We start from the raw sequence: 12,813 nt of genomic DNA on the forward strand, positions 1-12,813 counted from the left end.
AAACACGGCGAGTCGAGTTAATGCCAAAGAGCTCAATTTTGGTCTCACCTTACTACAGCACTTTCTCCCAAGCCTTCTCTGAATCATTTAGATGTTCTTTGGCAAACTTTAAACAGGCCTGTACATGTGCCTCCTTGAGCAGGGGGACCTTGTGGGCACTGCAGGATGCCTTTCGCACCTCAGGAACCTTTTCATAGTACCAGAAATAATTTGCCGTACCATGCAGTGGAAAAGCGCCATTATACACCTAATGAGCTGGCATTAGGAGTAACTTCTTAAAGTGGCAGTACTAATCTGTGTTCCACATGGGCACATAACCAATCTGTGGGAGACAGAATTCTCTGAACGAAAATAATTTATTAATTGGCAAAGGAAACAATAGTAAAAACATGCTATTGGAGATGCACTAATAAATCTTTCTCAATTACTGATGATTATTTTAATGCTATGGCTATGTGAATTCGACAAAACTTGTCCAGGTCATATTTGTTTTCAAAAGAAAGTACAGTATTTTTAAGAATATTAAGAGCTTTGAATTGTTATTATTATTAATTTCGTGACAATTAAGGACATTTTGCCCCATATGTATTTGTATTACTACAACGCAGAACAATCTAATTCCTACAACTGTAATGTAAAATAAATAAATATTAGTACTTATACTTAAAAAAAAAAAGTATACATTATGCTGGTATTTCTTGTACTTTATTTAATGTATGCTGACTCAAAATTACAAAAAAATGTCATTTTGGAATTTGGTGGAGTAGAGGAATTTTCTGTATTATTGTCTATTTTTTATATAAATGTATAGATTAAATAAATATAATTTTTAAATGTTTTTTATATATTTATAATTGCTTATTTTATTTAATTATAACTAATAATAATATTAATCACTATAAAATATTTTATAATAAAGTATTTTATAAATATTTCATGTATCATGCAAGTATTTCTTGTGCTTCCTGATGTAAAATAATGTAAACTGAGGATTTGGTGGGGGAGTATTATGTATAAAATAAAATAGTATTTTATATTATTATTGTTGTTCTTGTTGTTTTCATGACAATTAAACAAATTTCCCCCCAAATTAAAATATATGTAATATAACGAAATATATATATATCCCCATCCCTTTTGGAATGTGACCATATCTGCTTACATTGTCTGTTAATAATATTGGTGAATATTGGCATTTATTAGTGAAGGTGTTGTAGTGAGTGTGACTGATGGTTGTTGTGCTGCAGGTATGTCAGTGGTGAGCAGTATGCTGAGTGCAGATGAAGGCAGCAGTGTCACTGTTCAATGTCTCTACAGTAAAAACCTCAGGTAACCTACTGTACATCTTTAACAGACTCATCTAAGAAGTGCCAGATATATGAATATCCCATAACCTGCAACGTATTTAACATTAATATATAAAGTGTTTATATGACAGACGTAATAACTTTTTTTTTAGCTGATAGATTTTTCTGATTTAATATTTAAATGCATCATTGCTTTCCCTGCAGGTCCAGTGAGAAGCGGTGGTGTCGCAGTGGGAACTGGAACTCCTGCATGGTGACGGACTCTGAAGGAACATTCAGCAGCAGAAAAGTCTTCATCCATGATGACAGGAACAGCTTGTTCACGGTGACGATACAGCAGCTGGAGATGAGAGACTTGGGCTGGTACTGGTGTGGAGCCGGTCAGCAGCAGGTGGCTGTTCATGTGTCAGTCACAGCACAAACCACAACACGTACGTCACACAGAGACCACAGCTGACACCACAAACTACATTCTTACATAATCAGTAGAAATGTGAGTGGTGTTTACCTGCAAATAAAGAGAAACCTATTGAACACATTATGTAGTTTCTGCCACACTGCATCACTGAACTTTTGCATAGATAAACTCTGCTCATGTTGCATTTGATTTCTGTCCTTATGCCAGTGAGCACAGCGTCTCCCATCCAGAATCTGAAGACAACAGTCAGAAATCCATCTGTAATGAGCTCAAATGACCCTCACAGGTGACCTTCTGCTCTACACCAGCACACTTCTGTATATTCATTTCTCATGAATGGATAAAAACATTTTAGCAGTCAGCTGTGTCATATATAGACAAATATTTTGGTGTTTGACTTAAACATGATGTCTGTTTCAGTCGTCCTGTTTGGGAGTCTCCTCTTGTGGTGTGTGGGGTCGCGCTGCTGGTCATCACTGCATTTTTGGCACTTTGGAAGTTACGGCAACGGTGTAGTAAGTTTCTAAAGTTATTTGTAGTTTTTTACTGTCTTATAAATTCATTGAATTAAAGGATGAGTCATTAGTTACTCATAAACTAGTCTAGAACCATTAAAGTCTCTTTGTTCTTTTTAGATATCTAATAAGCATTTGTTTACCTTTATTTTAACCCTATTTAGCTTTAGAACAAAAATTATGCATTCTGTTTTTTCTGTGCATAATGCTATTTTTCTCCATTTTGCAGAGAAAAAGCAGAAACATCGAGGGACAAATGAAATGAACGATAATCTCACAGTCAGTGCATTTTCTCTGTTACCTTACAGTCAGCATTAAATAAAAAAAATACCCTTTTTATTTTCTTAATGTACATTTCTGTTCTTTTTGTGGAGATATTATTGGTGTACATTGCTCCAAAAAAAAATTGTGGAAAGAGTAAAAATGGAATCTGATTAAGCATTTGAAAGATGTTCATTATTAAATGGAATTCCCCCCCTTTTGTAAGTAGATCACAATTGAATCAGTTCAATTCATGAATGAACCGTTTAATGCCATTTGTGAGCCAACTGAACTGGTTAATTGAAAGAATTGTCTTGAATTCTTCACTTTGAAATAAGGGGAAATTAAATGTAAAACGTGAGATATTATGCTTTTAAGTATAAGTTCAATTTTCCCCAGAATGAAAATACACTGATGCATGTACAGGTGCATCTCAATAAATTAGAATGTCATGGAAAAGTTCCATTTATTTCAGTAATTCAACTCAAATTGTGAAACTCGTGTATTAATAAACCTTTAAATCTTTTAAGCAACTGTATGAAGTTTTGTGTGTTTTTGCGACTTTGGCACCCTCTACAGTTAAGTGAAAGAATTCACTGTCGTAATTACAGCGGAGAGCTGTACACGTGCATTTGTTGCTGCAGTAAAGCAATCCGCTCCTTTTGCGGAATTTCGTACCCCTCCCGCTCATTAAACATACACACTCCCAGAACAGACGTTTGTGAAAGAAAAAGAAAAAGAAGTCATTCGCCATATTAGAAATCAGTGTGCCATCAGAACGATTTTGAAACTAATATTTCAAGGTAAATAAACAGACATATAGATGCTTTAACAAGAAATTACACATGAAGTGCTATGCACAGATTTATACACGGCTCACAATTATGTTGTGTCTGTGTCCAACTGTGATGAGATGTTTTTCTGCTGTATTTGATATTGTTTTACTCGTTTTCAGATGTGTCCTTGGAGAGAAGGAGACTATAAGAACGCCTCAGTGATTTTCCTGAACGCTCCAGCTCAGGCCCAGATGCTCTGACAGAGGAGCTTCATGATGGGAAACACCAAACTCATGGACATTCTGATGCTGAAGGAGATCTGAAAGGGAACTGATGGACACTTTGACTCTTTAAGTCTCATTATGAAGTCTAAGAGAGTCCTGCATACTGGAGAAGCTGGAGGCCGGGGTAATATTTGACATTCCTTCACATGTAACAGTTAAATGGAAGATCATCTTTCATTTTAATGCATATTTCATGTCATGTATTTCTCTGTAAGCACAAGCCTTATGAGTGAATTGTGCTGTTTAAGCATGTTTTTACCAATGAGCAGCGGTTATTCTCAACTAACAGTGCAGAAAATGTGTGAAAGATGTGCGAATGTTTACAGAAGCACTGAGAATGTGTCCTTATATCACTTTTTACCGTATTAGAGACTATATATCGTCATGTGTTTTATCAGCATATACTGAATACTATCATAAATGATAAAAAAAAACTTTCATCTGTTATTAACCTCTGTACAGAAATAGTGTCTTATTCACATCCTGTTTCAAGTCCTATTAACATCTTTATTTGTGGTTGTTTGTCACCTCCTGCATATAAATAAACGTAACTCACTTAAGCAGTGACCCACTCAAGTCGGTCAATACACAGAAACCTTAAGAGGGAAACGCTTTGATGTCGATTGCATTGCACATGAAGTAAATAATTCTTATTAGAATCATCTTAAATGTCTCGACCAAGTGATGCATATGTAACTTGTGATTTTTGCAGCATTTGCAATCAAGTATGACGTTTTATTGTAAATCAACTTTTGTGACATAAGCAACTGAATAGCACGGATGCAGGAAGTGAGAGTCTGAGACTATGAGAACTTTATATCATATGTGATAAGCATAAGAAAGAGATAAGCTGTATAACAGAGATAAGAGACAAGCTGTTTCTGTAGTATTACCACAAAGAAAATGTACACGATGAAGATGCAGAGTGAACAAACATTGCGACGTTTTGACAAAAGGACTGTCAGTTTGAAGTTCTTTGTGTTTTTCCTGTAGCTCATAACAGGCAAGTGTCTGTTTTTAATTTCTGTTTATAATTAATTTCAAACGGTTAGTTGACGTGTTCTGCTGTATAAAAAGCTATACTCTTGTCTAAAACTATTTTAAACAGTGTTTTGATCATTCTTTTATAATCACAGACTTTTATTAATAGAGAAATGCATTCATCATGCTACTGGACTAATTACTCTAGTGTTGTGTTCTTTTGACTTAGAGATTGCATTGCATTGTTATTGTATTTGAATCAAATTAATTTGACTAAAATGGCCAGTTATCCACAAATAATACTTTTTTGACTCAAAAACTGAATATATAAGCTCAGATCAATGACTCTTGCAATATATTAATTCCAAAAATAAATACGAAACCTGTGCTAACTGAAAGTAAGCAAGTTGACAAAACTGACTGAATTCAAGATTTGGTGATAGTATAGCATATTGAAATATTACACCAATTAGGAATTTTTAAAAGGCTGGTAATTTTTTTAATCAAATTGGGTAATGGATTTTCAGCACAGCACAAGGGTTAAGAAGATGAACGAAGGTAGAAAAGTGGTTCAAAACTTGAAAGAAATAGTGAGTAGTCACAGAAGGAAATAAAATACTGCATGTTACCATATACATTCATATTAAATTTGACCTAAAAACTTGATTTAAAAAAAAACGTCCAAGTGCATGTTTCGCATTGATAACTTCTATAAGTTATGAACTTAAATACTAAAAGAAAAGAAAGCAATTGAGCTAAAAAGTGTAGCATGTATACATGCATCTAAATAAAATTCTTCTATTATTAACATTGACAAAGAACTCAAACTCAAAAGTTGGTCTTTTTTTTAAATCCAGGTTCTGAATGCAGATTGTTAACAGTTCAGACTGGAGGATCACTCATTATTCCATGTCATTATGACAGGAAATACACTGAACACAAGAAGTACTGGTGCTTTCATGCGAAAGCAGCATACAATTACTGCTATATTCTGGCATATGTTAATGAAACCAAAGGAAAAGTGTCAGTACTTGATCATCCAGATCAGAGTTTCTTTACTGTGACTATGAGAAACCTGCAGTATGAAGACACTGGAGCTTATTGGTGTGCTGTGGAGATTGAAGGAATAACACTGGATGTGACAGAGCAGCTTCATCTCACAGTTCAAACATGTATGAGACGAGTTTTAACATTCAACTGAAAAATACTAATTCCTCATAAATTACAATGCTAAATGACTTGTGTGTGCGTGTGTGTGCGTGTGTGTGTGTGTGTGTGTGTGTGTGTGTGTGTGGCTCCTGATGTGTCTGTGGTGAACAGCAGTGTATCTGGACATGAAGGTGGTGATATCAGTGTTAAGTGTCTCTACAGTTCTAGATATCAGAATAAACTCAAACAGTGGTGCAGAATTAAAGATCAGAGCTGTTACACAGTGGGGAGGACCGACACATCCCAGAATTCATCAGTCCAGATCAGTGATGATGATGATGGGAGAACCTTCTTCACTGTGCTGATGACTGGACTGAGACTGACTGATTCTGGCTGGTACTTCTGCTCTGTAGGAGATCAAAAGGCTTTTGTTCAGCTTAATGTCACTGGTAAAACTCACTCACTAAATCTGACGAGATTTCTTGAACAAACAGATTTTTGCATCTTTTTCTGTGCTCAGTCCCTGATGTATCATGTAAACGGAATTAAGTTTATTTTAATCATGTTCTCAAGGTTAATATTCCTTTTTATTTTCTGACTGTAACTGGTGTTACATCAGTGAGCTCATCTTCCTCTTTTGCACGGATGTCTATTTTAGTCTTTTGCGAAATTGCAATGTCTTTGGTGTGAAATGGTTTATACTACAGCAAATGTGTTGTTAAGAGTAACAGCTCAATGCAATTTAGACATTTCACTTAATATATATGCCACAAATAATGTAAATCAAAAGTAAATAATTTTTAAATGACCAATAAGTAACAGTGCAAAAAAGAAAAAAAACAGCATTTAAACTAAATATAAATGTCAACAGAACAGACACCACATTTTACAAAATAAATGTCAGCTGCACTGAGGAAGTGATATTTTTGTGACTGCGTGACGTGTTCACTACAACTAGCAATACAATTTGAAAATCCGCTTCTAAATATGGACCAAGGTAAATATAGATTCTGCAGAAGTACTATTTTTAAGATCATGACTGCAGTAACAGTGATGCAGTGTGTGTGTATGCATATATGACTCATATACTGTATACTCTATGACAAGTATATTTCAATTATGATCACACTATATTTTTGGTCACATTACAGGCTGATCTCTGAATCTTTTGTATTGTTCATCATCACAGGCATTATGGGTATCTGGAGGTGTGGATCCCAGCGGTTGTGCTGCTGATGGTGATTGTCGTGTCAGCTGTAATACTGAGAAAGAAGCATAGTCAGTACTGCTGACTTTTCTTATTATAAGACAGATTCCATTAATAATTATTTAGCAAGGATGCATTAAATTGATCAGAAGTGACAGTAATGATGTTTATAATGTTTAAAGGGGTAAATTTGTCCTTTCTCTTTGGAGTGTTACAAGCTCTTGGTGCATAAAGAAGATCTGTGAAGTTGCAAAGACTAAAGTCTCAAATCCAAAGAGATATTCTTTATAAAAGGTCAAAAATAAAAAATAAAATGTGCTATAATTGTCTTATTTACAACAATTACAAATGGTTCTTACTTTAATTGGCTAAGAGGTCTCTCCTGCCATGATTCTGCTATCATCGCCACGGGAACCGCACCCTTTGTATCCTTCAGGACGATCAAACCCACTATAGTTTTACAAATACCACCATATGTTGTGTCACGGAATGTACACTCTAAAAAATGCTGGGTTGTTTCAACCCAACTTTGGGTCAAATATGGACTAACTCAACTTTTGGGTTAAAAATTTAAGGTAAAAATGTAACCCAATGGTTGGGTTAGTCCATATTTGACCCAGAGTTGGGTTGAAACAACCCAGCATTTTTTTAGAGTGTAGTATTAAGAGTATTCAGGCGAGAATGCAGTTGTTTAGACTTCAAATATGTGTTTTATTTAATAAGATAGCACCTATTTGAACATTTGCTTTGACGTTTTCGAAGATGTGAGCTTTAAGGCGTCAGCGGCTGTTCAGCGCTCATGAACCCGCCGAGAACAGCCTTACCTCTATGGAAGCATAGGTAGCAAAATTCATTTTGAAATGTAATATGCAAAATGACAATGCAACATGTAAAATGGCAATGCATTTCTGTATTTAAATTGACATTTTCCCATACATATGTGCAACATTTGATTTATTTTTCAAATAAATGCTGTTCATTTGAGCTTTCTATTCTTCAAAGAATCCTGAATCCTGTTTCCAACTGACCGAATGATAATTTCATTTGTTCTCTCACTAACAGACAGAAATGATACCAATGTGACCACTGACAGAGCCAGTGACACAGTAAGTCTGAATTAACAAACAATTTGAGTTAAAACTCATACCTGAGAGATTTAGAGCATCAGATGTGTTTATGCACAGGGAAATGGTGCCAGTTCATCTTCAGAGGCTGCAGAGAATGATGTGACTTACACTTCTGTGACAGTACGACCTAAAACTAAAGCAGTAAGTTCAAAGAATATCTGATCTCAGTTGTTCCATAATGCAATAACATTAATCTAACTGTCAGTGTTCTTCTTAATCATCTTTCGTATCTCCAGAGCAGTCCGGTATCTGTGGAGGACGAGGTGACCTACAGCTCTCTGCACACACAGGTGAGATGTTACAGGTAATAATCACAGAATGTTTTACACACAAAATAAACATGTGATTTCATCCCACTGTTCAATCTCTTAATCACAGGTGAAAGCCACTAAACACCAGAGCAAAACATGAACACACCGGCACTGAAGCTGAAACAAGTTGATATACACTTTTTTTTGGCATACTTTTCATGCCAGTTATAATTACAAATACTGAACATGCAAAATACAAATTACAATAAAATTACTTATTTATACATTACAATTTACTGGTCCTAGTGGTAATATGGTGTAAGTACCTTTGGGCGGGATTGGAGAAGTTTTACTCAGAAAGTTAAAGCATTTTACTGTAAAAACGTTTTTTAGTAATACTAAATGTGTAAATTGTTGTTTGGAAAAAGCATAAAGCAAGTGCTATCTTATTAAATAAAACACATATTTGAAGTCTAAACAACTGCATTCTCGCCTGAATACTCTTAATACTACACTCTAAAAAAATGCTGGGTTGTTTCAACCCAACTCTGGGTCAAATATGGACTAACCCAACCATTGGGTTACATTTTTACCTTAAATTTTTAACCCAAAAGTTGAGTTAGTCCATATTTGACCCAAAGTTGGGTTGAAACAACCCAGCATTTTTTTAGAGTGTAGTATTAAGAGTATTCAGGCGAGAATGCAGTTGTTTAGACTTCAAATATGTGTTTTATTTAATAAGATAGCACCTATTTGAACATTTGCTTTGACGTTTTCGAAGATGTGAGCTTTAAGGCGTCAGCGGCTGTTCAGCGCTCATGAACCCGCCGAGAACAGCCTTACCTCTATGGAAGCATAGGTAGCAAAATTCATTTTGAAATGTAATATGCAAAATGACAATGCAACATGTAAAATGGCAATGCATTTCTGTATTTAAATTGACATTTTCCCATACATATGTGCAACATTTAGTGCAAAATGAAAATGAAAATTCAATGATATCATTTACATTTGCCATCTTCTACACTAGTTTTAATATGTGAATTAAAAACATTTTAATGCTTTATAAGTTGCAAAATTAAAATTAAATTGTATTACCCAAATTGATTAGATCTGTTTAACATGTCCAAGCAAAAACTGTAGCAAAATTATAATTTAAATGCCAGTTATTATTTAGCTCAATTCATTTCAAGTTTTGCTTTCATCCAATAGTGCTAGTGCCATAAAACTGATAACATTATTGAATATAAAGTGTCTTTTTAAAACATCAACTAAGTAAACCAAAGGTGTCAGTGACCCAGCAAACACAGAACGTTCCAATATGGTTCCCTTTCGGTTGGCTATTTATTTTTCTTTTTGGAGAACCAAATTCACTATTTGTTCTTTTTTTGTAAGCAAAAACTAACCTACCCAGAATGTTGCAGTTAATAACCTAAATATAACCTATACACAACGTTCTCTAATGAATCATTTTAGGCTTTATATTTTATAACCATAAAATAACCTTCCCAGAACATTGGGAGATTTTTGTAGCAACCTAAAGAGAACCTATGATTATAGCTGCAGTTTATCTAGTAGTAGATGGCAGACTTATCAATGGCTGTTAGCACAATACACATCTTTCTTGTTATTCAGAGTCCACTCAATACTGCTCAAAACGCCAGAGTTTTTGTTTAGTGTTCTGCATGCTCACAAATCATCTCATATAACAAATAAAATATAGAGAATTATGTAATTAAGAGCAGTCAGCATCATTGGTTATAACTGGTTATAAGTTTTTGCAAGAGTGCAGCAGAAGTCTCTGAGATTGTGATGAACTAAAGCGAGTAACCTTTTAGTGAGTATTAAGGGTTCACTTTGTACACTTTCTATAAATAATGATTAATAATGCATAATTTAATTTGAATAAAAGTTTTGTTTTTATTGCTGCTTAGAGGACCAACGGCCACATGCATGCTGCAAAGTTTTGTGACATCTGCATTTAAATGCAGGATTCACTCTCGAAATTGCAATGATTATAGCAGAGTGATAAACATATATATGTCAAAATAGAAAATAGATGAAATAGAAAATTTAGAACATTTTTATAAGTCAGCAAACATATTCACGCCCTAAAAAATCAGTTCTTGTATATTTTTCACGGTGCATTGCTATTCTTGATTTGGTGGTGCTTAGTTTGTTGGTTCGCTGTAACAATTTTTCAAAGTTTATGATGCCATTGTCTTACATTTTAAAATGTCTTCAGATATTTAAACTTCTGTAGTGTGTTTCAATCTTTCTTTTTATGCGTTTTGCATTTTTTAGATTAATTATCTCTGTACAATCTATATTAATTATCTAAGACTAAGTTAAAAAGTAAGTAAAACATAAATTACATGAGTAAGCTTGCAATGTCTTTCTGTTTTGAGTGAAATGGGTTAAAAATAAAACAAAACACCACTTGCGCTGGACAATATACCGGTTCAAACGGTAAACCAGTTTGAATTACACGAAGGGTATGAATTTTTAAAGGTCCCCTGAAATGCTTAAAAACACGCAGCGTTACTCTATGTGTTGACGTCATTTTAACTGAAACAGGAAGACAGGGCGGGACATATCAAGCAGCCCCGCCCCTTTTTAAAATAGCCAATAACGTTCGTTTATATCACAGCTTGGGCTAGAGCCGTTCAGAGCCATTGAGCTCCGTAAAGCTGCATTTGACAGGGTATGCCAGCCACAATCTCATCCATATTGCTATAAAATATAACATTCTGTGTAGAATTCAAATAGCTCCGATACATTTTGTGGTCTGCGCCGACTCGCGCATGTGATCCGCTCCGTGCTATCGTGTCTTTGGACCGGAGCAGAGTGTGTGTGCGGTGCGGTGGTTAGCATGACAGCGCCAAACCAGACTTATTTTTTTCCTCAATGGAAAGCATATTTACACTGTTTGAATCGTTCCCTGTCCACTATATAGTGCACTACGTGCCATTCACTGGATTCTAGAGAGCATTTGATTGGACAGAAGGTTTGATGAGAAGCTGAAGTACGATGTGACATCAAATAAAATCGGTGAGCCATTTTGGCGGAAGTGACGAACTGCAAGCGTTGAATAATTATATCTTCTAAATGCGAATTTTGTCACTGTTTTGGAGCACACTGCCTTACCATTAGACCATTTAACTTAATGATTACTATCGGGATGTGAAGAGACTTTCAACCAGCATAACAACATTTTTTTCTGAAGACAATCACCTATTGCACCTTTAAGACTAACATATTGATACTAACACCCAAAAAACTTTAATTTTGATTTCATGGGGACTTTAAAAAACCGGCATGGTACATGTGGCTAAGCAATGTACATAGCGCTGTGAATTGAGAGGACATCCTTGTTAACTGCATACACTTCTCACTAATTGTTGGAAAACTTTTAGTACTATTAATAATAACATAACTAATTCTTTAACTGGACAAATAAACCAACTGTAAATGGCCGTTGACCGAAGCCAGAGATGGTGAAGAGGAACACACAAAGGAGAAAGTAATGTAGCATGCAGTCATAATAAATAATTGTAATCTTTTCGTAATTTTTATTTGACAGCGGTTGTGAGCACAGAAGGATTTGGGAGAAGTAGGTTAGTACCTTTTGTAAGGATAAAAGAAACTCAGATACTTTGATCTTCTGAGAAACAGACAATACAAACTTACACGGGCATTTTCGAGACACCCCACAGAGTGGTGGTGCAGGAAACGCCTCGCTCACATATGCATCAGTTCCTTTTCATCTCCTTCCTTCCCCTTACCCATCCTCCCTCCACTTGATTCACTCAGAATGGTCAATAGTATAATGTTCTATATGAATGCAAATAAGATTTGCAGTCATGTTTGGTATCATTTTAATAGTCTCAGGGCGAGTGGTACAATGGTCTTAATCTTACAAAAGTAGACTAAAAGATAATACAGATCCTAAGAGTTAAGAGATACTTTGATTACTGTAGAGGGTCATTCCATGCAAATTACCTTCTGTTCCCATTGAGGTGTAAACCACCCAGGTCTGGGACCTGGGTTAATGCAAATTCCAATTGTTTGTACATGCCTCCATTTGGGGGATGTTTTATCTTGGTTGTGTATTTAAAGGATTGCAGCAAAAGGGTCGGGGCGATTCTGTAGCCAGAAAGCCCGTAGTATGAAGTGTCCACACACTTCATAGTATGTATTTTTCTAAAAGTCAGGTATGCATCTTACTCTTAGATTTTTCTTTGAGAATTAGATGTCTTGTATTGATTTGATATCTTTGAATTGGCTATGCAATTGGCATAATACATATTTACCTGACTGATAATAAATTGTTACATTTGATTTATTCTGACTTGCTCTGAAATTAATAATCTCAAGTAGATTAAGTGAAGGCGTATGTTTCCGCAAATCTGCATCCAGGGTTAAGTGCATACTAGATCTCAGGTTAGATGGAGCATGGCGCACATCAGGTGAGATTATAGATTTCTGAATAACTGCTTGACTTTAAGTTGTACTCAGTTGCGTTAACTATGGGGGA

General features: G+C 35.2%; 2 protein-coding genes across 3 annotated transcripts in view; both read left to right on the plus strand.

The window, feature by feature from the left end:
• Positions 1–4,545, plus strand: part of pigr (polymeric immunoglobulin receptor) — a 7,218-nt gene extending 2,673 nt beyond the window's left edge. The window contains exons 3-8 of one of the 2 annotated variants that reach the window (XM_016443458.1): positions 1,248–1,329; positions 1,512–1,738; positions 1,933–2,011; positions 2,146–2,240; positions 2,470–2,519; positions 3,457–4,545. In XM_016443458.1, coding sequence (XP_016298944.1) covers positions 1,248–1,329; positions 1,512–1,738; positions 1,933–2,011; positions 2,146–2,240; positions 2,470–2,519; positions 3,457–3,537 — 614 coding nt within the window. In that variant the 3' untranslated portion in view covers positions 3,538–4,545. The remainder of the gene's footprint in view (positions 1–1,247; positions 1,330–1,511; positions 1,739–1,932; positions 2,012–2,145; positions 2,241–2,469; positions 2,520–3,456) is intronic. The other variant, XM_016443459.1, reaches the window with a different exon arrangement.
• A 1,048-nt stretch (positions 4,546–5,593) lies between these two features.
• Positions 5,594–12,813, plus strand: part of LOC107655865 (polymeric immunoglobulin receptor-like) — a 20,123-nt gene continuing 12,903 nt past the window's right edge. Inside the window, exons 1-3 of the mRNA XM_016443463.1 lie at positions 5,594–5,712; positions 5,836–6,140; positions 7,992–7,996. Coding sequence (XP_016298949.1) covers positions 5,609–5,712; positions 5,836–6,140; positions 7,992–7,996 — 414 coding nt within the window. The 5' untranslated portion in view covers positions 5,594–5,608. The remainder of the gene's footprint in view (positions 5,713–5,835; positions 6,141–7,991; positions 7,997–12,813) is intronic.

The sequence above is a fragment of the Sinocyclocheilus anshuiensis genome, unplaced genomic scaffold (assembly GCF_001515605.1).
Source record: "Sinocyclocheilus anshuiensis isolate Anshui unplaced genomic scaffold, SAMN03320099.WGS_v1.1 scaffold1373, whole genome shotgun sequence".
Classification (NCBI taxonomy): domain Eukaryota; kingdom Metazoa; phylum Chordata; class Actinopteri; order Cypriniformes; family Cyprinidae; genus Sinocyclocheilus; species Sinocyclocheilus anshuiensis.